The sequence below is a fragment of the Chiloscyllium plagiosum genome, chromosome 3 (assembly GCF_004010195.1).
Source record: "Chiloscyllium plagiosum isolate BGI_BamShark_2017 chromosome 3, ASM401019v2, whole genome shotgun sequence".
NCBI lineage: Eukaryota > Metazoa > Chordata > Chondrichthyes > Orectolobiformes > Hemiscylliidae > Chiloscyllium > Chiloscyllium plagiosum.
Genome location: NC_057712.1, coordinates 132,899,160 through 132,923,766, shown reverse-complemented (window position 1 = coordinate 132,923,766; position 24,607 = coordinate 132,899,160). Strand labels below are relative to the sequence as shown.

The 24,607-nt window shown below is 42.5% G+C and overlaps 1 protein-coding gene across 1 annotated transcript in view; it reads left to right on the top strand.

Annotated features, from left to right (window-relative positions):
- LOC122540182 (dynein axonemal heavy chain 8-like) overlaps positions 1–24,607 on the top strand; it is a 1,320,893-nt gene that overhangs the window by 1,247,383 nt on the left and 48,903 nt on the right. The window contains exons 88-90 of the mRNA XM_043675532.1: positions 1,660–1,820; positions 7,481–7,637; positions 21,689–21,841. Of these exons, the coding sequence (XP_043531467.1) occupies positions 1,660–1,820; positions 7,481–7,637; positions 21,689–21,841 (471 nt within the window). The remainder of the gene's footprint in view (positions 1–1,659; positions 1,821–7,480; positions 7,638–21,688; positions 21,842–24,607) is intronic.

Sequence of the window (24,607 nt, the reverse complement as noted above, 5' to 3'; positions counted from 1 at the left end):
GATCTACTTTTGTTTGTTATTTACATAAATGATTTGAATGAGAATATAGGAGACATGGTTCATTTTCAGTTAACACGAACATTGGTGGTATAGTGGACAGTGAGGAAGATTATCTAAGATTACAAAGAGATGTTAATCATTTGGGCTGAGGAGTGAAAATTGGAGTTTAATTTGGATAAATACAAGATATTGCATTTTGATAAAAACAAACAAGAGTAAGACTAATACAATTAATGGTGGAGCCCTGGGTAGTGTTGTAAAACAGAGAGATCTTGGGGTTCAGGTATGTAATTCTTTGAAATTTGAATAATTGGTTGATAGGATGATTAAGAAGACGTTTAGCAGACTTGCCTTTATTATCTTGACCTTTGAGTATAGGAGTTGAGATGTCATGTTGTACAGGATGTTGGCAAGCCCTCTTCTGGAGTACTGTGTCCAGTTCTGCCCTGTTGATTGAACAATACTATTAAACCAAAGAGAGTTTAGAAAAGATTTACCAGGTATTGCTGGAAATGGAAAGTTTGACTGGAGTACTGTGTCCAGTTCTGCCCTGTTGATTGAACAATACTATTAAACCAAAGAGAGTTTAGAAAAGATTTACCAGGATATTGCTGGAAATGGAAAGTTTGAGTTATAAGGAGAGGCTGGATAGGTTGAGACTTTTTTCATTGGACCATGGGAGGTTGAAGGGTGACCATATAGAAGTTTATGAAATCATGAGGGGCATAGATAAGATGAGTAGTAAAGGTCTTTTCCTGAGGATAACAGTGTTCAAAAGGAGGAGCCATATTTTTAAAAGGAAATGAGAGAGATTTAAAACTGACATGAGGGCCAACCTTTTTACACAGAGCGCGGTTAATGTGTGGAATGAATTGCCAGAGGAAGTGATGGATGCAGGTACAGTTACAACATTTAAAAGACATTTAGATAAGTATATGAATAGGAATGTTTTGATAAGATATGGGCCAAATACAGGCAGATGGGATCAGTTTAGCTTGGGAACATAGTCAGCGTGGACGAGTTGGACTGAAGGGTCTGTTTCTGTGCTGTGTGACTCGATGACTCCATGGCTCTAGTGCAATGATTATGTTTGCAGCTGTGAACCAGAAGGTTATAGTCAAGTCTCACCTACTTCAGAGGTTTGGTATAACATATCTGAGCTGGTTAATTTATTTGTTTGGTGGGGTGGAAGGAGCATGTAACTGAATTTGAGAAGTAGACGTGTTTCCCCATCAACACAGTACATTTGTCACATGCTGTCACTTTACCTAGGAAATAGTGCAGGAAAATGAATTACTGAAGGTGGACAGATAATGCAACTCAAACCAAATAGTAGAATATTATCTTACTTAGATTGTAAATACAGATTTCTTTCATAATCTTTGCTCCTTCTTTTAAAAAAAACATTTGGAGATAGTAAAATTACTGTCCTTGGCAAATTCTTTAAAATCTGTTGAATTATTCCGTTTTGTTTTTCTTGTATCTCTGAATCCTTCTCATCTATGTTAAATGAAACCTTTTTCAAATAGCTTTAATGATTTTTTTGCAACATGAATTGAAATACTCTCAATACAATCACTAGTAACTTAGTCTAAAATAATATAATGTTATGTGTGAAACCATATAATGTGATTTTATTTTTGTCTACTTTCTCTGTAGGTGTGGTTCAGTGAGAAAATGTTTGATTCCAAGTTCAGTTTTTATACTGATTACATCATCCCAATCTGTGCCAGTGTGGAATCCTACTTAGAGTATATTCAGACATTACCTGCCGTTGACACCCCTCAGGTGTTTGGCCTGCACCCAAATGCTGACATCACGTAAGTAGGATCGGAATTAACTCTTGCCCATTACCTGAGGGCACAGTAAAAATCACCCATTTTTGTGCTGTATTCCTCAGTAATAATTGGACTACACCCCTTGCTGAATAACAGAGATGTAAGGTGGAAACTTGTCACGACACTTGATGAACTGCTCCTGGGATTGAAGCCTGACAGACAATTGACAGGCTGATGTTGGAGTGCGAAGAATGTGGTGCTGGTCAGGCAGCATCTGAGGAGAACCGATGTTTCGAGCATAAGCTCTTCATCAGGAATCAGCCTGCTCTGCCCCATTGAACTTAGAGTCATAAAGTCATAGAGATGTTCAGCACAGAAGCAGACCCTTTGGTCCAACCTATCCATGCCAACCTGATATCCCAACCCGATCTAGTCCCATTTGCCAGCACTCTGCCCATATCCCTCCAAAGTCTTCCTATTCATATACCCATCCAGATGCCTTTTAAATGCTGCCATTTTACCAGCCTCCACCACTTCCTCTGGCAGTTCATTTCATACACATACCACCCTCTGCGTGAAAAAGTTGCCCCTTAGGTCTCTTTTATATCTTTCCCCTCTCACTCTATGCCCTGTAGTTCTGGACTCACCCACCCCAGGGAAAAGACTTTATCCATTTATCGTATCCATGCCCCTCTTGATTTTATAAACCTCTATCAGGTCATCCCTCAGCCTCCGACGCTCCAGAGAAAACAGCCCTAGCCTATTCAACCTCTCCCGAAAGCTTCAATCCTCCAACCCTGGCAACATCCTTGTAAATATTTTCTGAACCCTTTCAAGTTTCACAACATCTTTCCAATAGGAAGGAGACTAGAATTGCATTGGTTAGTGGCCTAACCAATGTCCTGTTCAGCCGCAACATGATCTCCCAACTCTTGTACTCAGTACTCTGACCAATAAAGGAAAGCATACCAAACGCCTTCTTCACTCTCCTATCTACCTACGACTCCACTTTCAAGGAGCTATGAATCTGCACTCCCTGTTCAGCAACATTCCCTAGGACCTTACCATTAAGTATATAAGTCCTGTTAAGATTTCCTTTCCCAAAATGCAGACCTCACAATTATCTAAAGTAAGCTCCTTCTGCCACTTCTCAGCCCATTGGCCCATCTGATCAAGATCCCATTGTAATCTGTGGTAACCTTCTTCGCTGTCTACTACCCTTCCAATTTTGGTGTCATCTGCAAACTTACTAACTATACCTCTAATGCTCACATCCAAATCATTTATATAAATGATGAAAAGAAGTGGACCCAGCACCAATCCCTGTGGTACTTCATTGGTCACAGGCCTCCTGACGGAAAAACAACTCTCCACCACCACCCTCTGTGTTCTACCTTTGAGCCAGTTCTGTATCCAAATGGCTAGTTCTCCCTGTATTCCATGGGATCTAATCTTGCTAACCAGATTCCCATGGAGAACCTTGTTGAATGCCTTACTGAAGTCCATATAGATCACATCTACCAGTATGCCCTCATCAATTGTCTTTGTTACTTCTTCAAGAAACTCAGTCAAGTTTGTGAGACACGATTTTCCACGCACAAAGCCATGTTGACTATTCCTAATAATTCCCTATCTTTCCAAATACAGGTACATCCTGTCCCTCAGAATTCCCTTATCTTTGCATGGCTTGACACCATCCTGTCCTGCTTGGTCCAGGATCTCACCACATACATTCAGGACTCTATCCTCATTCTCCACCTCCTCCATACCTTTTGTATCCCCATTCCCAAACACCTCATCTTCACCATGGACATCTAGTCCCTGTACACATCCATCTATCATGGCGAAGGCCTCCAAGCTCTCCGTTGCTTCTTCTCCAACCAACCCACCCAGTACCCATCCATTGACATATTCATTCAATTGGCTGAACTGGTCCTCACCCTCAACAATGTCTCCTTCAAATCCTCCCACTTCTTCCAAACTTAAGAGGTAGCCATTGGCACCCGCACAGGCCAAGCTATGCCTGCCTCTTCAGCGGGTACATGGAACAATCCACCTTCTGCAATTGCATTGGCACCATTCCCCACCTTTTCCTCCACTATATCGATGACTGTATCGGCATCACCGCATGCTCCCACGAGGAGGTTGAACAGTTCATCAAATTCACAAACACCTTCCACACCAACCTCAAGTTCACCTGGACCATCTTAGACACCTCCTTTCCCTTCCTGAACCTGTCCATCTCCATCTTCAGCGACCGATTCAACACAAACATCAACTTCAAGCCCATTGATTTCCACAGCTACCTGGACTACACCTCCTCTCACCCTGCTTCCTGTAAAAATGATATCCCTTATTCCTAATTCCTCCACCTCTACCGGATCTGCTCCCAAGGGGGACCAATTCCCAGAACATTCCATATCCCAGATGACCTCCTTCTTCAAAGACCACAATTTCCTCTCCCACGTGGTCGACGATGCCCTCCCCACCCCTATCTGTGTTCCAGAGAGAACATTCCCTCAGCGACGCCCTTGTTAGGTCCAGCCCTCCCCCCCGCTCCCCCTTCCAACCCACCCTCTGCTCCCAGCCTCTTCCCTTGCCACCGCAAGAGGTGTAAAGCCTGCACCCACACCTCCCTGCTCACCTCTGTCCAAGGCCCAAAAGGATCCTTCCACATCTGACAGAGATTTACCTGTACTTCCATACGTCATCTACTGTGTCCATTGTTCTCAATGTGGTCTCTTCTACATTGGGTAGACCGGACGCTAATTTGTGGAATATTTCAAAGAACATCTCTGGGACACATGCACTGGGCAACCCCACCACCCTGTGGCCGAACATTTTAACTCCCCATCCCACTTCACCAAGGACATGCAAGTCCTCACCCTCTTCCACCGCCAAACTCTAGCCACGCCTCATCTTCCACTTAGGGCCCTGCAACAACATAGGGTCAATGTAGATTTCACCACTTTCCTTATTTTCCCTCCCCCCACCTTATCCCAGATCCACCCTTCCAACTTGACACCGTCCTCTTGAACTGTCCTAACTGTGCATCTTCCTTCCCACCTATCCACTCCTTCCTCCTCTCTGACCGATCTCCTTCACCCCCACTTCCATCTATCTATCGCATTCCTAGCTACCTTCCTCCCAGCCTCACCTACCTACCCATTTATCTCTCAATTCCCTTTGGTCACTCCCTTATTCCTGGTGAAAGCTTATGCTTGAAACATCGACTCTCCTGCTCCTTGGATGATGCCTGACCAGCTGAGCTTTACCAGCACCACACTTTTTGACTCTGATCTTCAGAATCTGCAGTCCTCACTTTCTCCTGATGTTGGAGTGCCCCATTCCCTCAGTTTGCCATATTAATCAGAATGCTGCCACCTCAGCAGCCACACACTGAGACTGATCCATGATAAAATAACTCCACAGAAGTTGGTATCCTATCACCAAGTCCCCTTTATTTACACATGGAGATTCCTTGACACTGATCCAGTTCCGGGTAAAAACAATGACTGCAGATGCTGGAAACCAGAGTCTAGATTAGAGAGGTGCTGGAAAAGCACAGCAGTTCAGGCAGCATCCAAGGAGCAGTAAAATTGACGTTTCGGGAAAAAACCTGATGAAGGGCTTTTGCCCGAAACGTCGATTTTACTGCTCCTTGGATGCTGCCTGAACTGCTGTGCTTTTCCAGCACCTCTCTAATCTAGACACTGATCCAGTTCCCTCAGAGCCAGCTCACAGAGTGAACTGAATATCTGACACCCCTGTTTATTATCTGTCAGCCATGGCTCCCTGATTGGGGCTGTTAATCTGGTTCAATCAGGGAACTCATTTTCTATGAGATGCCCCTCATTTCAATCACGACATCTCTCCCCTTCTGAGTCCAAGCATGTAGGCCAGGGTTTTTTAATAGCTCCTCCTGGGTCATTTTTGCACCAGGTAATGTTTCTCCAATTCTGCCGTCTCTGTCTGGATGACTTTTCGCTATGGATTAACCAAAGTCCTGTATGCATACACTATTGGGTGTTTCTTTTCATTGGGTCGCCGGTAAGCTAATACTACCCTGATGCTGTGCGGGGTGGCATTGCATGTCAATACTACATTATCTCTTGGGATCATAGTGTGCCATCACCTTAGAGGATGGTAGCTGCTTCTTCACTTTTCTGAAGGAAATGGCTTGGCTAAATGACCATTTCCAAGGCTGATACTTTTTTTTGAGTTCATGCAAAGGTAACAGGATGGAAGACAAGTTATGTATGAACTTTCCACAATAATTCACCAGCCCAAGGAAAGACTTCAGCTCCAGTACACACATGGGAGCCGGAGCACCTTTGATCGTCCTCACTTTATCTTCCAACGGGTGTAATCCTACTCTTGTCGCCACTGAAATAACTCTGCAGAGATCAGTATCCCATCAGCAAGTCACCCTTGGAAAGTCCTTGACACTGCTCCAGCTCCCTCAGAGCCAGCTGTCAGAGTGAACAGAAAGTCTGACACTCCTATTTTTATCTGTCAGCCAGGGCTCCCTGATTGGACCAGGTGAACAGCCCTAATCAGGGAACTCATATTCTATGACGCATCTGGCAGACCTCGTGATAATCACTGCTGCATTGGCAATTTTATTTCTAAGAATCTCTGCAGAATAGTCTTGCAGCCCTGAATATTCAGCCTTTTGGAATAACAAATTCAGTTTCTGCACTGCAGCGTGGGGAGATGATGGTCGAGTGGTATTATCACTAGACTGTTAATCCAGAGACCCAGTTAATGTTAGGGGGCCTGGATTCCAATGCCACCTTGGCAGGTGGTGGAATTTGAATTCAATAATGATCTGGAATTAAAAATTTAATAACTACTATAAATTCATTGCCAATTGTCAGAAAATTGTCACTAACATCCTTTAGGGAAGGAAGTCTGTCATCCTTACCTGCTCTGGCCTACGTGTGACTCCAGACCCACAGTAATGTGGTTTACTCTCAACTGCCTTCTGGGCAATCAGGGATGGGCAATAAATGCTGCCTAGCCAGCGACGCCCTCATCCTGTTACAGAATAAAGAAAAAGTATCTGATCTAGGCTGTCAAAGGAGCCAAGCATTTGCTTCAGAACTCCAATAATTATCATCAACTTCTGCACTTGTTCGTAAATGGACTAATGGTCAGTTATTGAGAAACCATGATAGAAATGTGTAGAATCATGACAGAAATGGCTTGTAATGGAAATAATCAAGAAAAGTTCCAAAACTAAGTTCTTTGTGACCATCTCTTCTTCCTGTCTGAAGTTGTTGACTTCTTTCTGATGTTCAGTTCAATGGATGCAAGTTATCCACTGATATCCTCTCCACATTTTCATATGAGCCTAATCAGTGAAGCTCAATTCTGTGAAAAGCCAGGAACCCAAAATGTTAATTCTGTTTCTCTTTCCAGTTTTTCCTGGTTTTCTGTTTTTATTTGAGAGTTCAGAATTTCAGAATTCAAAGCATTGCATTTTACTTCAAACTTGTGAACTTCTTACATGATTTATTTACTTACTGACTTACAATTAAACCATCAAAGCAATCCACAAGAGATTTAAGGTAGTGTGGCAACCTCTGCAGTAACCGCAAAAGCCTAAAGCTACAAAGTTGCTACGTGATAAATGGATTCCTATGTCTGAAAACATGATCTGCATATATTCTTGTCTTTCTCTTTCTCTTTCTTTTCAGGTACCAGAGTAATACTGCAGCTGAAATTCTCAACACGATCACCAATATTCAGCCGAAAGAAACTTCTGGAGGAGGAGGAGAGACTCGAGAAGCCACTGTCTTTAAGCTGGCTGACAGTATGCTGCTAAAGCTGCCCACTGATTACTTGGCACATGAGGTACTTGAATTTACTGAGTTCGTAGGTATCACAAGGGGCACTGACTTCCATCCATATTTGGCCTCTCAAAGTGAGTGTCTTTGGTATTGTTGAGGCAAGTGCTGTGTCATGTCTCACAGACAGTGCGTCAGAATACCTTCATTATATCATCACACTATATGATTTGAGAATGAAAAGATCTGACTCCATCTTATTTCCATCAAGTCACTTGAAGCATGACATATTGCAAGAATCATATTGCTCTGCATAACTTAATGGATTAATGTAAGAACCAGCCATTGATCTGTCTGCAAATGTAGTATTTCTGTATAATATCCAAGTAGTTGTAATAGATGTCTGTTGAGTTCTTCGATAGTACAATACCATAGAACATAGAAAAGTAAAGCACAGAACAGGCCCTTTGGCCCACGATGCTGTGCCGAGATTTAATCCTAATGTAAAATATAATAACTTAACCCACACACCCCTCAGCTCACTGCTGTCCATGTGCATGTCCAGCAGTCGCTTAAATGTTCCTAATGACTCTGCTTCCACCATCACAGCTGGCAACACATTCCATGTATTCACAGCTCTCTGTGTAAAGAACCTACCTCTGACGTCTCCTTTATACCTTCCTTCTAATATCTTCAAACTATGACTTCTCGTACCAGTCCATCCTGCCCTGGGGAAAAGTCTCTGGCTATTGATTCTATCCACACCTCTCATTATTTTGTACATCTCAATCAAGTCTCCTCTCTTCCTCTTTCTCTCCAGAGAGAAAAGTATGAGCTTATTCAACCTTTCTTCATAAGACAAGCCCTCCAGTCCAGGCAGCATCCTGGTAAACCTTCTTTGCACCCTCTCCAAAACCTCTGTATCTTTCCTAGTAGGGCGACCAGAACTGGACACAATATTCCAAGTGTGGTCTCACCAGGATCTTGTAGAGCTGCAGCAAAACCTCACGGCACTTAAACTTGATCCCCCTGTTAATGAAAGCCAAAACATCATATACTTTCTGAACAACCCTATCCACTTGGGTGGCAACTTTGAGGGATCTATGTACTTGCACACCCAGTCCTTCTGTTCCTCCACACTACCAAGAATCCTGTCTTTAATCCTACATTTAGCATTCAAGTTCGTACTTCCAAAATACATCACTTCACATTTATCCAGGTTGAACTCCATCTGCCATTTCTCAGCCCAGTTCTGCATTCTGTATATGTCATGCTGCAGCCTGCAGTAGCTCTCTATACGATCGATGACACCTCAAATCTTTGTGTCATCTGCAAATTTACTAATCCACCCCTCCACCTCCTCATCCAAGTCATTTATAATAACTATAAAGAGCAGAGGCCTGCGGGACGCCACTCAACACTGACCACCAGGCAGAATACTTTCCACCTACAACCACTCTCTGCCTTCTGTCAACCAACCAATTCTGAATCCAGATAGCCAAATCTCCCTGTATCCCATACTTCCTGACTTTATGAATGAACCTACCATGGGGAACCCTATCACATGCTGAAGTCCATATACACCACATCTACTGCTCGACCATCGTCAACATATCTTGACACCTCCTCAAAGAACTCAATAAGATTTGTGAGGCATGACCTGCCCCTCACAAAGCCAAGCTGACTGCCTTTAATCACACGATGCTTTGCCAAATAGTTATAAATCCTGTCCATCAGAATTCTTTCCAAAACTTTGCTGACCACAGATGTAAGACTGACTAGTCTTAATTGCCAGGGATTTCCCTATTACCCTTCCTGAAAAGAGGAACAACATTCACCCCCTTCCAATCCTCGGGTATGACTCCTGTGGAGAGTGAGGAGGCAAATATCCTTGCCAGGGGCTTAGCAACCTCCTTTCTTGCTTCCCAGAGCGGCCTAGGATAAATCTGGTCAGGCCTTGGGGACTTATAAATCTTAATGTTTCCAAAATTTCTAGCACATCAACTTCATCAATCTTGATCTGGTCAAGGCTGTATCCCAGCTCCTTTAAGTTTTCATTTACAACAAGTTCCCTTTCCTTGGTGAAAACTGAAGCAAAAAACTTATTTAGGGCTTCCCCTAACTGCTCAGGCTCCAAGCACATGTTGTCTGCTGTCCCTGATCTTCTACCTTCTCCTTGATCATTCTCTTATTCCTGATGCATGAGTAAAATGCCTTTTGGTTCTCTCTAATCCTTTTTGCCAAGCCTTTTTCGTGCCCCCTCCTGGTTCTCTTCAGTCCATTTCTGAGCTCCTTTCTAGCAAGCCTGTAATCCTCTAATGCTGTTCTAGATCCTTGCTTCCTTCAGCTTACGTAAGCTGCCTTCTTCCTTTTGATGAGAAGTTCCTCTGTTCTCGTCATCCAAGGTTCCTTAATCTTACCCCTTCTTACCTGTCTCAGAGGAATAAATTTGTGCATCACTCGCAACAACTGTTCCTTAAATAGTCTCCACATGACTGCTGTGCTCTTTCTGTGGAACAATTGCTCTCAGTCTGTACTTCCCAAGTCCTGTCTGATAGCGTCATAATTTCCTTTTCCCCAATTAAATATCTTCCCTTGGTAACAGCTCCTTTCCCTCTCTAAGGCTATGCTAAATGTGAGGCAGTTGTGATCATTTTCACCAAAGTGCTCTCCCACTGCGAGGTCTGACACCTGTCCTGGCTTGTTGCCGAGCACCAAATCCAAAATGGCCTCTCCCCTCATCGGTCTGTCTGCATACTGAGTAAGGAAACCCTCCTGAACACACCTGACTAAAACGGCTCCATCCAAACCATCTGCACTTAGAAGGTTCCAGTCGATATTGGGAAAGTTGAAATCACCCATAACAACAACCCTGCTACTTTTGCATTTTTCCAGAATCTGCCTGCCTATGAGATCTTCAATCTCTCTGCTGCTATTCGGAGGTCTGTCGAAAACCCCCAATGAGGTGGTTGTTCCCTTGCTGTTCCTAAGTGGCACTCATACTGTCTCAGTAGACAAACCTTCCTCAACAATCTTCGTTTCTGTAGCTGTGATGCACTCTCTGATTAGCAATGCTACACCCCCTCCTCTTTTTCCACCCTCCCTGTTCTCTTTAAATGTTCTAAACCATGGAACATCACGCAACCATTCCTGTCCTTGTGAAACCTACATCTCTGTTATGGCCACAACATTGTAGCCCCAAGAACTGATCCATGCTCTAAGTTCGTCACTCTTATTTCGGACACTCCTTGCATTAAAGCAGACACACTTCCCACCCCCCCCCTTGCAACACTAGTTTAACCCTCCCAAAGACACACTTCCCACCCCCCCCCCGCCAAACTAGTTTAAACCCTCCCAAATCACACGAGCAAATCTCCCACCCAGGACATTTGTGCCCCTTCAGTTCAGATGCAACCCATCCTTCATGTACAGGTCCCATCTTCCCCAGAAGGTATCCCAATGGTCTAGATATCTGAAGCCGTTCTTCCTGCATCAGCCTCGCAGCCACGTGTTAAGCTGCATTCGCTGACTGTTCCTCATCTGACTATCTCGTGGCACCAGTAGCAAACCTGAGATCATTACTCTACACATCCTGCTCTTCAGCTTCCAACCTAACTCTCTGTAATCACTTTTCAGATCCTCGATCCCTCTCCTGGCTATATCCTTGGTGTCAATATATACCACGATTTCTGACTGCTCCCCCTCCCCCTACAGAATCATGTAAACCGGATCGCCGACATCCCAGGCACTAGGGAGGCAACATACCTTCCAGGAGTCCCGTTGCTGACCACAAAATCTCCTGTCAATCCATCTAACTATTGAGTCCCCTACCACTAGCACTTCCCTTTCTAGCGCTTTTTTATTTTCCCCCCCTTCCCTTCTGAGCCACCGTGCCAGGCTCAGTGCCAGAGACCTGACAACTATGGCTTTTCCCTGGTAGACCATCTCCACCAGCAGTATCCAAAATGGTATACTTATTGCTGAGGGAAATGGCCACAGGCGATCCCTGCTCTGATCGTTGGTTCCCTTTGCTCCCCCTGACAGTAACCCAGCTGTCCTTATCCTGTGTCTGGGGAGTGAGCACCTCCCTGTACATCCTCTCAATTTCCCCCTCAGCCTCCCAGATGATCCATAGTTCATCCTGCTCCAGCTCCAATTCCCTAACTTGCTTTCCGAGGAGCTGGCCTTGGGTGCATTTCCCACAGATGTAGTCGGCAGAGACATGTGAAGTGTCTCTCACCTGCCACATTCTGCAGGGGGAACATGCAACTACCCTAACGTCCATCTCACCCACTTAAAACCTTCCCAGAATTCCTTCGCTCCTCCCTCGCACCTCTCAGCAAATGGAGGCCCCAACACCTGAAGTAGGTCTTTTAAACGGTTGTACTCATCTTCCTAGAAGTCTTTCGCTCCTCCCTCACACCTCTTGGCAAATGCCCAGTTTCTTTCATTGCACATATATTTTTAATGTTTTCCATTTTAACAGTATTTTCTGGAGGTAATGAAATGCTGTTTATTTTATAGATAACGGTGTTATTGAAATATGCTTTTTTTAGGCTTAATGTTATTAAGACCAGATATAAGGTACAGAGTGAGATGGTTAGTAGATTGAGAAAAGGTCACCCTTTTTGTGTTGAGGTCACCCTCAACACAATAGGATCAGTCAGATAGATGTCTGGATTAGAGTGGTGCTGGAAAAGCACAGCAGGTCAGGCAGCATCCAAGTAGCAGGAAAATCGATATTTCGGGCAGAAGCCCTTCATGAGGAATAGGAATGCTGCCTGACCTGCTGTGTTTTCCAGCACCAGTCTAATCCAGACTCAGGTTTCCAGCATCTGTAGTCCTTGTTTTTACCTTTTACTCAGTAGATAGATGGGTGATTGTTATGAAAGGTAAGAAAGTAGTTCAAAAGTATCACGTGGCTATTCCTCTATCAAATAGATATTCAGTTTTTGGAATTGTAGAAGGGAATGGTCTCTCCAAGGAAAATGGAAGGGATAATCAGTTACTGGACACTTGGAATGTTATTGGACACTTAGCCAGCGTTTGATAAAATTTAATAGACGTATTGTTATCGGGGACTCTCCAGTCAGGGGCATAGACTGGAGATTCTGTGGCAGCAGCTGTAAATTTAGGATTTTGTTTTGCTTTTCTAGATTAAGGATGTTTCTAAATGTTTCAAGCATATTGTTAAAGGTAAGATTGAGAAGCCAGAAATTATAGTACACATTGGTCAGAATAACCTTTTTAGAGAAAATATTAAAGAAGTACACAATATATTTAAGAGTTTAGGTAGAAGAATAAAAAATGGAATCTTAAAAGTAGTAATTTCTGGTTTACTCTCAGTGCCAAACTCAAACAAGGGAAGGAACAAAAGGATAAACGATGGCTGAAGAGCTGGTGTATTGTTCAGGGCTTCAGGTTTTTGTACAATTAGAATGTCTTTTGGGATAGAAAAGACTTGTTCAGAAAGGATGTGTCTAACTTGAACTGGAATGGGACCAATATTTTGTCAGGGAGATTTGCTGGGGAGTGGAGGAGTTCTAGGTAACAGGGTAAATGGAAGGATTGATGAGGAAGCTTCTGAATGTGAGGAGAGCATATCAGTTAGGAAAAAAAAAACAAGACATCAAAGTATGTAGTAACTCTGGAGAATTAAATTGCATTTATTTCAGTGCAAGGGGTCTCAGAAGTAAGGCTGATAAATTCAGGGCATGTTTAAGAACAGGGGATTGGGACAGTATAGCTATTTCAGAAACTTGGCTGAGAGATGGACAAGACTAGCATCTCAATGTTCTGGATTTTAGATGCTATAGGAGGGATGAAAAGGAGTCAGGAAAGGAGGTGGGTGTGCGGTAAGTGGTGATAAAGGAAAACATTACTGCTGTACCGAGGGAAGATATTTCTGAAAAATCATCCACTGAAAATATACGGGTAGAAATTGCAAATAAAAAATGAAGGATCACTTTGATGAGATTGTAGGTGGGACTAGTTTAGTTTGGCATAGACTAGTTGGACCGAAGGGTCTGTTTCTGTGCTGTATGATTCTATGATTGTATAAGCAAAACTATGTCAGTAGTTCACAAAACCAGACCTGGAAACTGAAAATTGGACATCTATGAGACACTGTGTACCATCAGCAGCAGCAGATTACATTCAATCACAATCCATAAACTCACAATTTAGAATATATCCTACTCTACCATGGCCATTAGGCCAGGAAAAGAGTTCAATGAAGAAGACAGAAGGCCATGTTAGGAATAGCATCAAGCACAGCCCAAAGTGGAGTGTTAATACCATTCTCAACTCCTTCGATACTGAAGGCATCCAGGTCCAAATGCAGCAAGACAATATCTAGGCTTGGGCTGAAAGTTCACAAATAACATTCACACTACACAAATGCCAGACATTGACCATCTCTGATAAGAGGCAATCTAAATCACTGTCCCCTTGACATTCAATGATATGAACATCACTGAGTCCCCCAATCTCAACATACTGGCAATTTCCACTGACCAAAAACTGAACTGGTTCACCACAAATACTGTGGCAGCAAGAGCAGGTCAGAGGCGAGGAATACTACATTGTGTAACTCATCTCCTGATTCCCTAAAGCCTGTCCACCATCTACAAGGCACAATTCAGGAGTGTGAAGGAGTACTCCCCACTTGCCTGGATAAGTGCAGCACCAACAACACTCTAGATGCTTAACGCGTTCTAAGATAAAGCAGCCCTTTTAATGAGCTCCACGTCCATTAACATTTAGCCACTCCATCACCGATGGTCAGCAACAGCCATTTACAAGATGCATTGCAGAAATTCACCAAAGAGCCTGAAACAGAAGCTACCAAAACCATCATCAGTTCCATCTTAAAGGGCAAGGGAAGCAGATGCATGGGGATACCACCACCTGCAAGTTGCCATCCAAGTCTGTGTGGAGTTTACACATTCTCCCTGTGTCTGTGTCAGTTTTCTCTGGGTGCTCCCCCACAGCAATACCTGCAATTAATCCTGTAAAATAGAGACCATCCTGACTTTGAATTATATCACTACACTCTCACTGTCTCTAATTCAAAATCCTGGACCTCCCTTCCTAATAACTCTATGGGTGTTCCAATGCATGAATGACTGCAACACTTCAAGAAGGCAGCTCACCACCACTTATTCACCGGAATGAAGAATAAGGGAAAAAAAAATTCAAGTTAGCTATGTCTCCATCCCATAAATGAATATAAAAGTTTCCAAGGGATTTTCTTTACGGTGGTGGGCAAGAGTCCTGAGGGACAGGATGTACATGTGTTTGGAAAGGCAAGGACTGATTAGGGATAGTCAACATGGCTTTATGCATAAGAAATTATGTCTCACAAACTTGATTGAGTTTCTTGAAGAAGTAACAAAGAGGATTGATGAGGGCAGAGCAGTAGATGTGATGTATATGCACTTCAGTAAGGCGTTCGACAAGGTTTCCATGGGAGACTGGAGAACAAGGTTAGATCTCATGGAATACAGGGAGAATGAACCATTTGGATACAGAAATGGCTCAAAGGTAAAAGACAGAAGGTGGTGGTGGAGGGTTGTTTTTCAGACTAGAGGCCTGTGACCAGTGGAGTGCCACAAGGATCAGTGCTGGGTCCACTTCTTTTCATCATTTATATAAAAGATTTGGATGCGAGCATAAGAGGTATAGTTAGTAAGTTTGCTGATGACACCAAAATTGGAAGTGTAATGGACAGCGAAGAAGGTTACCTTACAGTACAACGGGATCTTGATCAGATGGGCCAATGGGCTGAGAAGTAGCAGAAGGAGTTTAATTTAGATAAATGTGAGGTGCTGCATTTTGGGAAAGGAAACCTTAGCAGGACCTACACACTTAAAGGTAAGGTCCTAGGGAGTGTTGCTGAATAAAGAGACCTTGAAAGTGGAGTCACAGGTAGATAGGATAGTGAAGGCGGCGTTTGGTATGCTTTCCTTTATTGGTCAGAGTATTGAGTACAGGAGTTGGGAGGTCATGTTGCGGCTGTACAGGTCGTTGGTTATGCCACTTTTGGAATATTGTGTGCAGTTCTGGTCTCCTTTCTGCGTTGGTTAGGCCACTGTTGGAATATTGCGTGCAGTTCTGGTCTCCTTTCTTTTGGAAAGATGTTGTGAAACTTGAAAGGGTTCAGAAAAGATTTATAAGGATGTTGCCAGAGTTGGAGGATTTGAGCTATAGGGAGAGGTTGAATAGGCTAGGGCTGTTTTCCCTGGCGTGTCGGAGGCTGAGGGTGACCTTACAGATGTTTATAAAATCATGGGGGGAATCGACAAATTCTTTTCCCTGGGGTGTGGGAGTCCAGAACTAGAGGGTATAGGTTTAGGGTGAGAGGGGAAACATATAAAAGAGACCTAAGGGGCAATGTTTTCATGCAGAGGGTGGTATGTGTGTGGAATGAATTGTCAGAGGAAGTGGTGGAGCTGGTACAATTGCAACATTTAAAAAGCATCTGGATGGGTATCTGAATAGGAAGGGTCTGGAGGGATATTGGCCAGGTGCTGGCAGGTGGGACCAGATTGGGTTGGGATATGTTGTCAGCATGGACGGGTTGGACCGAAGAGTCTGTTTCTGTGCTGTACATCTCTATGACTCTATGGCTCTAAGTTCGGTGGGGCAGAGCAAGCTGATTCCTGATGAAGACCTTATGCTCGAAACGTTGACTCTCCTCAGATGCTGCCTGACCAGCTGTGTCTTTCCAGCACCACACTCTTCACACTCCAACATCAGCCTTTCAATTGTCTGTCAGGATTCAAGTCCAGGAGCAATTTAGAAATGCCTCAAGTTTAGAAAAAAGATGTTTTCTTGAAGTATTTTGCATGACACTTATCTAGACATTCACAAGAATATCAATGTAAAGGGGACCAATTTTTTGTACTTGATGAGAAGAGTTTGGTTCGCAAGTCTTCCTTTGATCGGTAGAGACATTGCCATGGAGAAGGCACCAGTTAGATTATGACTGACAGTTAATAGCTAAGTTATGTTGAAATTTAAATCAGACAATTTGATTTGAGGTATTCATCGAAGGAATGAAACAGATTGACTGTCACCTATTTTGTTAAGTTGAAACAGGTGAAAAATGTGTACAAGTTCTATCTGCCTGCAAAACAGAACAATGTGTAATGTTATATGTAGCTTTCAGGGCAGGCAAATGTGCCAAATTGCCTTACTGACAATCTCAAATAACTTGTCAGCACTACCTTTACTACACTCAGAATTATTAACCAAATGTTGTCCAGTTGTACACTTCTGATATGTAGATGATGTGTTTGCTGCATTTCAATCTGTAACTGCATGTTAAAAAAAATCCTTACACCTTTTAAGCAACTGCATTCAAATTCACCTTTGAAATGGAGCAATCAAATGATATCCCTTTCCTTGATTGTCAGTTGAGCTCACAGTGTCCTGAGTGTTCTGAATGTTCCATGGATTAATATTTTACATGGCAATGTTCCACTAATCACAGTCCAATTGCAAACCAATCAGTACACTCTCATACTGTTGAGACTGTGTTGCTGGAAAAGCACAGCAGGTCAGGCAGCATCCGAGAAGCAGGAAAATCAATGTTTCAGGCTGGAGCCCTTCATCAGAAAACCTGTCAATCTTCCTTTCCACCTATCCGTTCCACCCTTCTCTCCAACTTATCACCTTTACCCCCACCTCCATCCAGCTATTGCTCTCTCAGTCATCTTCTCCCCAGCCCCAGCCCCCTCCCATTTATCTCTCTACCCTCGAGGCTCCCAGCCACATTCCTGATGAAGGGTTCTGGCCTGAAACATTGATTTTCCTGTTCCTCAGATGCTGCCTGACCTCCTGTGCTTTTACGGCAACACACTCTCAACTCTGGTCTCCAGCATCTGCAGACCCCACTGTTTCCTACACTCTTATACTGTATAGTATGCTGGTCCCCTTTACGTTGCTATTCTTATGACTGACTCGATTACTGTAAGCAATTTTAGCAATACTCAAGTTGTACATTTTAAAATCTCTACTTGTAGACCAAGACCTTGGCATACAAGGCATAATGTCAATGTTTGTAATAAAATTAAAGTTTGAAGCATGAGGAATAGAACTTCAAAGCGCATTGACAAGTTGGTAAAATGTGCAGAAAACTAACAGATGAAAGTCAATGCTGAGAAATGTGAAGTGATTTGTTTTGTTAGGAAATACGCAAGTAGACAATATAAACTAAAGGATGCAATTCTGAAGAGGCTGCAGGAGCAGAGGCACCTGGTGTCTGTGTGCATAGATCAGTGAACATGACAGGACAGGTTGACAGGCTCTTAAAATGTACAGTGCAGTGTAGTGGCAATATCACTGGACTTGTCATCCAAAACCTTGGCTTAATATTCTGAGGAGAAAGTGAGGTCTGCAGATGCTGGAGGTCAGAGCTGGAAATGTGTTGCTGGAAAAGCGCAGCAGGTCAGGCAGCATCCAGGGAACAGGAGAATCGACGTTTCGGGCATAAGCCCTTCTTCAGGAATATTCTGAGGATGTGTTTGAATCCCGCTGTGGCAGACAGTGAAAGTAGAATTAAATTAGAATCTGAATTAAATAAAATTCTAGTATAATCATTGCTGCTTATTAGAAAAGCCGAATTGATTCACCAATGTCTTTTAAGGAAGGAAATTTGCCATCCTTACTTGTTCCAGCCAACACATGATTTTAAATTCACAGCAATGTGGTTGACTCTTAACTGTTCTATGTGAAGCTTGTGATAGCAAATAAACACTGGCCTAGCTAGCAGCATCCATGTTCTTGGAGTGAATAATAAAATGTATCCTGGATTTTTGTGAATTGGAGCAATAGGTACAAGGGTAAAGAGTTGAACTTAGTATATAACAGAAAATGCTGGAAAAGCTCAGTAGGTCAAGCAGAATCTGTGGAGAGAAATCAGAATTAATGGTTCAGGTCGAATGACCCTTTCTCAGAACTGACCTAAGGAAGGGATGCAAAACGTTAACTCTGATTTCTCTCCACAGCTGCTGCTGGACGTGCTGAGCTTTTCCAGCAATTATTGTTTCTGTTTCTGATTTACACCATCCCCAGTTCTTTCAGCTTTTACGCAGGTACTATTTCGGCCTCAGACAGAGTATTATGTCCAGTTTTGTGAAGGAAGTTAAGGCATTAGAGAAAGTGCAAAAAGATTCTGATAAAGAACTAAAATTTTGAAGATTATTTAGAGAATTTAGAACAATTTTTCTTGAAGAAAAGGCGGCTAGGGAACAGGCAATTCTGGATTTTCTGATGTGTAATGAAGCAGATTTGATTATGGAGCCTACATTGAAGAAACTCCTCGGGAACAGTGACCATACTATGATAGAATTCACTCTGTGGTTTGACAGGAAGAAGCTGGAATCAGATGTAATGGTATTACAATTAAGCAAGGTAATTACAAAAACATGAGGGAGGAGCTGGTCACTTTTGATTGGAAGGGGAACCTAGCAGGGAAGGTGGAGGAGCAGCAAAGGCAGGAGTTTCTGGGCATAATTCAGAAGGCACTGGAGAAATTCATCTCATGGAAGAAGAAGTGCACCAATGGGAGGATGAGGCAACCCCAGTTGACAAGGGAAGTCAGGGACAGCAGAAAAGCAAAAGTATAAAATGTGGTGACCAATGAGAAGCCAGAGGATTGGATGCTTTTAAAAACCAGCAGAGGATAACTATCAAAGCAATAAGGGAGGAGAAGATGAAATATGAGAATAAGCTAGCTACTAATATAAAAGACGATTGCAGGAGTTTTTCAAGTGAACTTCAACTGAGTCAGGGCAGAGTGAGTGAAGTAGTTATCACTCGGGAGAAGGTGCTGGGGAAGGTGGAAGGTCTGAAAGTGGATAAATGACCCGGATCAGATGGACTAGGCCTAGGAACCCAAGGTGGCAACTTTCTTCTCTCACTTCTTTGTCAAACTGACAGTTCAGTTAACTTTGATGTATTCTGAGTGAATTATTGAAACTTTGTAACAATTCCCATCCTTGTTCTGGACAATATTGACAGCAACTTTGTTTTTTGGAACAGAGAAAACACTCAAACCTAGCAATGCCCCATGAATATTTCTGTTCTTTGGATGTTACCACTTTAAGAGATTGCTGGCTTACATATTTTTAAATTACAAACAACAAAATGTTTGTAATCACAAATGACAGTAGGTCAGCTACTCTCTCAAAAAACAACAGTGCAGACACAATGAACTGAATTGCCGCTTCCTGCACTCTGACAATTCTGTGGTTGTATAATTTTTTGGGTATATCCATCAGCCTTTTGTTGTACTCTGCTCTATTGAAGTCCTCATGTTAGTCTTCTTGTGAGTGTGACATTGAATGGTGATATTCCTTTTCTTTTTTGTGTCTTCCTTTTTATTCTATTTTATTCTCTCACACCTGCATTCTTCCACATCAGTTCAGCAGAGTCTGAAAAGAGAAAATCACAATTGTATAGTTCTGGTGAGGAAATGGCTGAATGTTTGCACCATCTGCAGTTCATAATTCAGCAAACAATGTAGGATGAAAAGATGGAAATACGTCCTCATTCCCTGTGGATTAAGTTCTACTGTGGGCACACTTCATTTGTGGCTTATCCATTGACAGTCAGCATTATTAATTCCATGGGTTGAAAGACACGTAAGGGTCAGGCATTGTTATTTCTGATTATGTGCCAATTTATGCCACAAAAGAAAGGGAATGTTTGAGCGCTGGTTTAGTCACAGTTGAATAGCTGACAATGTACTATATACAAGCGGTCACATATGTCTATGAGGTTTACAGCTGTGCTACATTTGTAAGAATACTTGGAGGTAATGAATATTGAGTATAACCTATGATTGACTGTCAGCTGGTAGCTGAATGAAAGATAGAGTGGGGAGTATGTGAGGCTAGTCATTCTTCCATAAAGATATGGTACGTGAATATTGTTATGGATGAGGCCAGACCACTCAAAACATTCTTGAGCAGGCAGCCCAAACCATAACTTTGCAATTTGTTTTGGTAAGTGTACAGTGAAAATTACCCAGAGTAAGTTAGCGAGGTTGACCACCAGGCTTTAAAACAGATAAAAATTTATTCACAAAATTACACAATGAAACACAAAGAACAGAATGAAGAACCCCGACAGAATTCCATCTATGCAAACTAGATTTAATTATGCTGTTCGGAATATACACAACCGTCCCTATAAGCAAGCCCCCCTTAAAACACAGTTTAAAAAAGGAACAGGTGCTTACAGGTTGAAGTTAGAAGGGCAGAAAGAGAGACAGTCTGTTCACACAGTCCACTGCTGAACTCCCAACTAGTTCTGGGCTGAACTGCTCAGCTAGAGAGCTGACCAGTCCCCTTCCATTATACAGATCACTTCTGAAACATGACCACCTTGGCCTGAAGTCTCATTGTTTACATAAAAACAAAAAAAATCTCTCAATACCCTTTAATCTATGTACCAAACCAGTCCAATCAGAGCCCGGTCTATTTATGGCCCCTCTGAAAAACATCAAGGTCACAGCCTTTAGGAAAAAGGGACCAGCTTTATGACAATATGCATTCTCTAACCGTAACCACTTGGATGAACTCAGTGAACCTGTCCATGGTTCTGCATCCAGCTTCTCAGTGTTACTCTGATGGCATTGATTGTGACAGTAATCTGTTCACAATGCCTTTGTAACATCTGTTTGGAAGGTTATCTGACTCTCAAGGAAAGTAGCTTCTTCTTTTCCATTTGGCCTGGATGATCACCAAGAGATTCCAGTTGAACACCTTCACCCTGATATTTTGCTCAGACTGCCTATTGACTAACTGTTAGTTGGGGAACTAAAGACAAATATACTGAAACCTGCCACTAAATTAATCAGGTCCTTCACATTCAGGCATCCATAAATTTCCAGACAATTGATGTTTCCCTGCACTCTGCCCATAAATTCTAAAATTTGAGACCAGTTTAGTGCATCATTCAACTTTACTTTGAAACTGCAAGGAGAAAGTGAGGACTTTGCTGCTGTGAAAAGAACATTTCCACAGCCTGTTTCTGCATGGCTGTATATAAAGATTGTAATGGCTTTAGGTTTTTTAAAAAGTAAAAAGAATCCATACATTTTGACAGGTGAAAGGTCGCCTCATAAAAATGGGAATATTGAATTCCATGAACATTTTTCTGCGCCAAGAAATTGATCGAATGCAGAAGGTTATTACGATGCTCCGGAACTGTCTGAATGACTTAAAGTTGGCTATAGAGGGGACTATCATCATGAGCGAGGTCAGTGTAACTCTCTTATCTACAGTTGCAACTCACAATTTATTGAAGGCCCAACCCAACCATTTGTTAATGTGGCTATGTTGAAGAAAGATATAAGTAGTTTCCTTAAGACCAGAATCATAGCTGATCTGACACTCCTGACATCCACTTTCCGGCCCTTTCTCCAAAGCCTCAATTGCCCTAGTGACCAAAAATCTATCTATTTAGACATTACATATTAGGACCCGGCTCCCACAGTTGTCTGGGGCAGGGAGTTCCAAATACTCATAAATACTCTCCCAGAAAAGAAATTCCTCCACATCTCAGTCTTAAATTAATGTCCCTTTATTCTGAGTCTATGTCTCTTTTCCGAGACTGTCCCACGAAGGGAAGCATACTCTTAGCATTTGCCCTGACAAGCCCCTTAAGATTCTGCATGTTTCAATAAGATCACCGCTCTTTCTTCTAAATTCCAATAAGTACAGTCCAACCTATTTAACTTTTGCTCATAAGTCAATCCCTTCTAAAAGAACTAAAATTGCTCACAGTATTCCAGATGTGGTCTCACGAGCACCTTATACAGTTGCAGTAAGAGCCCCCTATTTCACTACCCCACCCTCCTTGAAATAAGGACCAACATTCCATTAACCTTCCTTGTTGCACCTGTACATGGGGAGAAAGTGAGGTCTGCAGATGCTGGAGATCAGAGCTGGAACTGTGTTGCTGGAAAAGCGCAGCAGGTCAGGCAGCATCCAGGAGGAGAAAGGGCATAAGCCCTTCTTGATTCCTGAAGAAGGGCTTATGCCCGAAACGTCGATTCTCCTGTTCCCTGGATGCTGCCTGACCTGCTGCGCTTTTCCAGCAACACATTTCCAGCACCTGTACATGCACAAGTATCCCCAAATTGCTTTGCATTGATGCTTTCATCTATTTAATAATATTCTGTTCTTTTGTTCTCCCTTCCAAAATGAATATTTTCCACATTTTACTCCATTTGCTAACTTTTTGCCTCCTTACTTAACCTATCAATATGTCTCTGTTAGCTGTTTCAATCCCTCTCACAACTCATCTCTCCAGCTATTTTTGTGTCGTCTGCAAATTTGGCAACAGTAAATTTGTTTCCTTCCTCCAAGTCATTAATATATATTATAAACAATTGTGGTCTGATCACTGATCACTGAGGAAACCCACTGGTAACAGGCCATCAACCTGAAAAAGAACCCCTTTCTCCACTTGTGACTTCCTGCCTATTAGTTAATTCCCAATCCATCCAATAAACTACCTCCAGCACCCTAGGCTTTTAATTTATGACTTAACCTTTTATGAGGTATATTGTCAAACATCTTCTAAAAGTCTAAATGCAACACATTTACTGGTTCCCCTCTATTCACTCTGGTTGAGACTTCTTTGAAAAAGCTCAAATTAGTCAGACACAATTTTCTTTCCATGAAGCCATGTTGACTCTGCTTGATGAGATTATGATTTTCCAAATGTTCTGCCATTGCTTCCTTAACAATTGATTCCAATACATCTCCAACAATAAATGTTTAGCTAATGGGCCCATAGTTGCCTCCATCCCTTTTTGAATTGGGGGATCACATTTGCAATTTACCAATCTTCCGGTACATGTCCAGAATCCAAGGATTATTGGAAAATTACAAACAATGCATCCACTATCTGTGTATCAAACTCTTTTAGGATCCTAGGTTGCAAACCATCAAGGCCAGGGGGCATATTTGCCTTTATTCCCATTAGTTTGTTTAATACAACTTCTCTAATGATGGTGATGGCATCATTATGAGAGTTCCCTCCCCTCTAGACTGTCGTATGAATGGAATATTCAAAGTAGGTTCCACCACAAAGAAGAATACAAAATATCTGTTTCATACTTCCATCCTTTCCTTGTTCCCCATACCCATCCCCCCAGATTCATTTTCTAAAGGGCCTATGTTCACTTTGATCTCTCTCTTTCTTTTTATATATTTAAAGAAGCTCATAGAGCCTGAGAGTCATAGAGCACAACATGGAAAATAGACTCTTCGGTCCAACGCATCCATGCCAACCAAGTATCCAAGATAAATCTAGAACCATTTCTCAGCACTTAGGCCCATATCCCTCTAAACCCTTCCTATTCAGAAACCCATCCAGATATCTTTTAAATATTGTAATTGTACGAGCTTCCACCACTTCCTCTGGCAGCCCTCATTCCATACACACACTACCCTGTGCATGAAAAAGTTGTCCTTTAGGTCTGTTTTAAATCTTTCCTCTTTCACCTTATACCTATGATTGTTTTAGACTCCTCCACCATGGGGAAGATGCATTGTTTATTTACCATATCAATGCCCCTCATGATGTTCTAAATCTGACACTCAAGGGAAAATAAGCCCACCCTATTCATCCTCTCCTTGTAGCTTAAACTCTCTAACCCTGGCAACATCCTTGTGAATCTTTTCTGAATCCTTTCAAGTTTTGCAACATCTTTCCTATAGCAGGGAAACCAGAATTGCACACAATACTCCAAAAGTGGCCTAACCAATGTCCTGTACAGCTACAATATGACCTCCCGACTCCTGTACTCAGTACTCTGACCAATAAAAGAAAGCATACCAAAAGCCGCCTTCGCTATTCTATCTATCTGCGACTCCACTTTCAAGGAGCTATAAGCCTGCACTCCAAGGTCTCTTTGTTCAGCAATACTCCCCAGGAACTTATCATTAAGTGTATAAGTCCCACAATGCAGCACCTCGCATTTATCTAAATTAAACTCCATCTGCCATGTCTTGG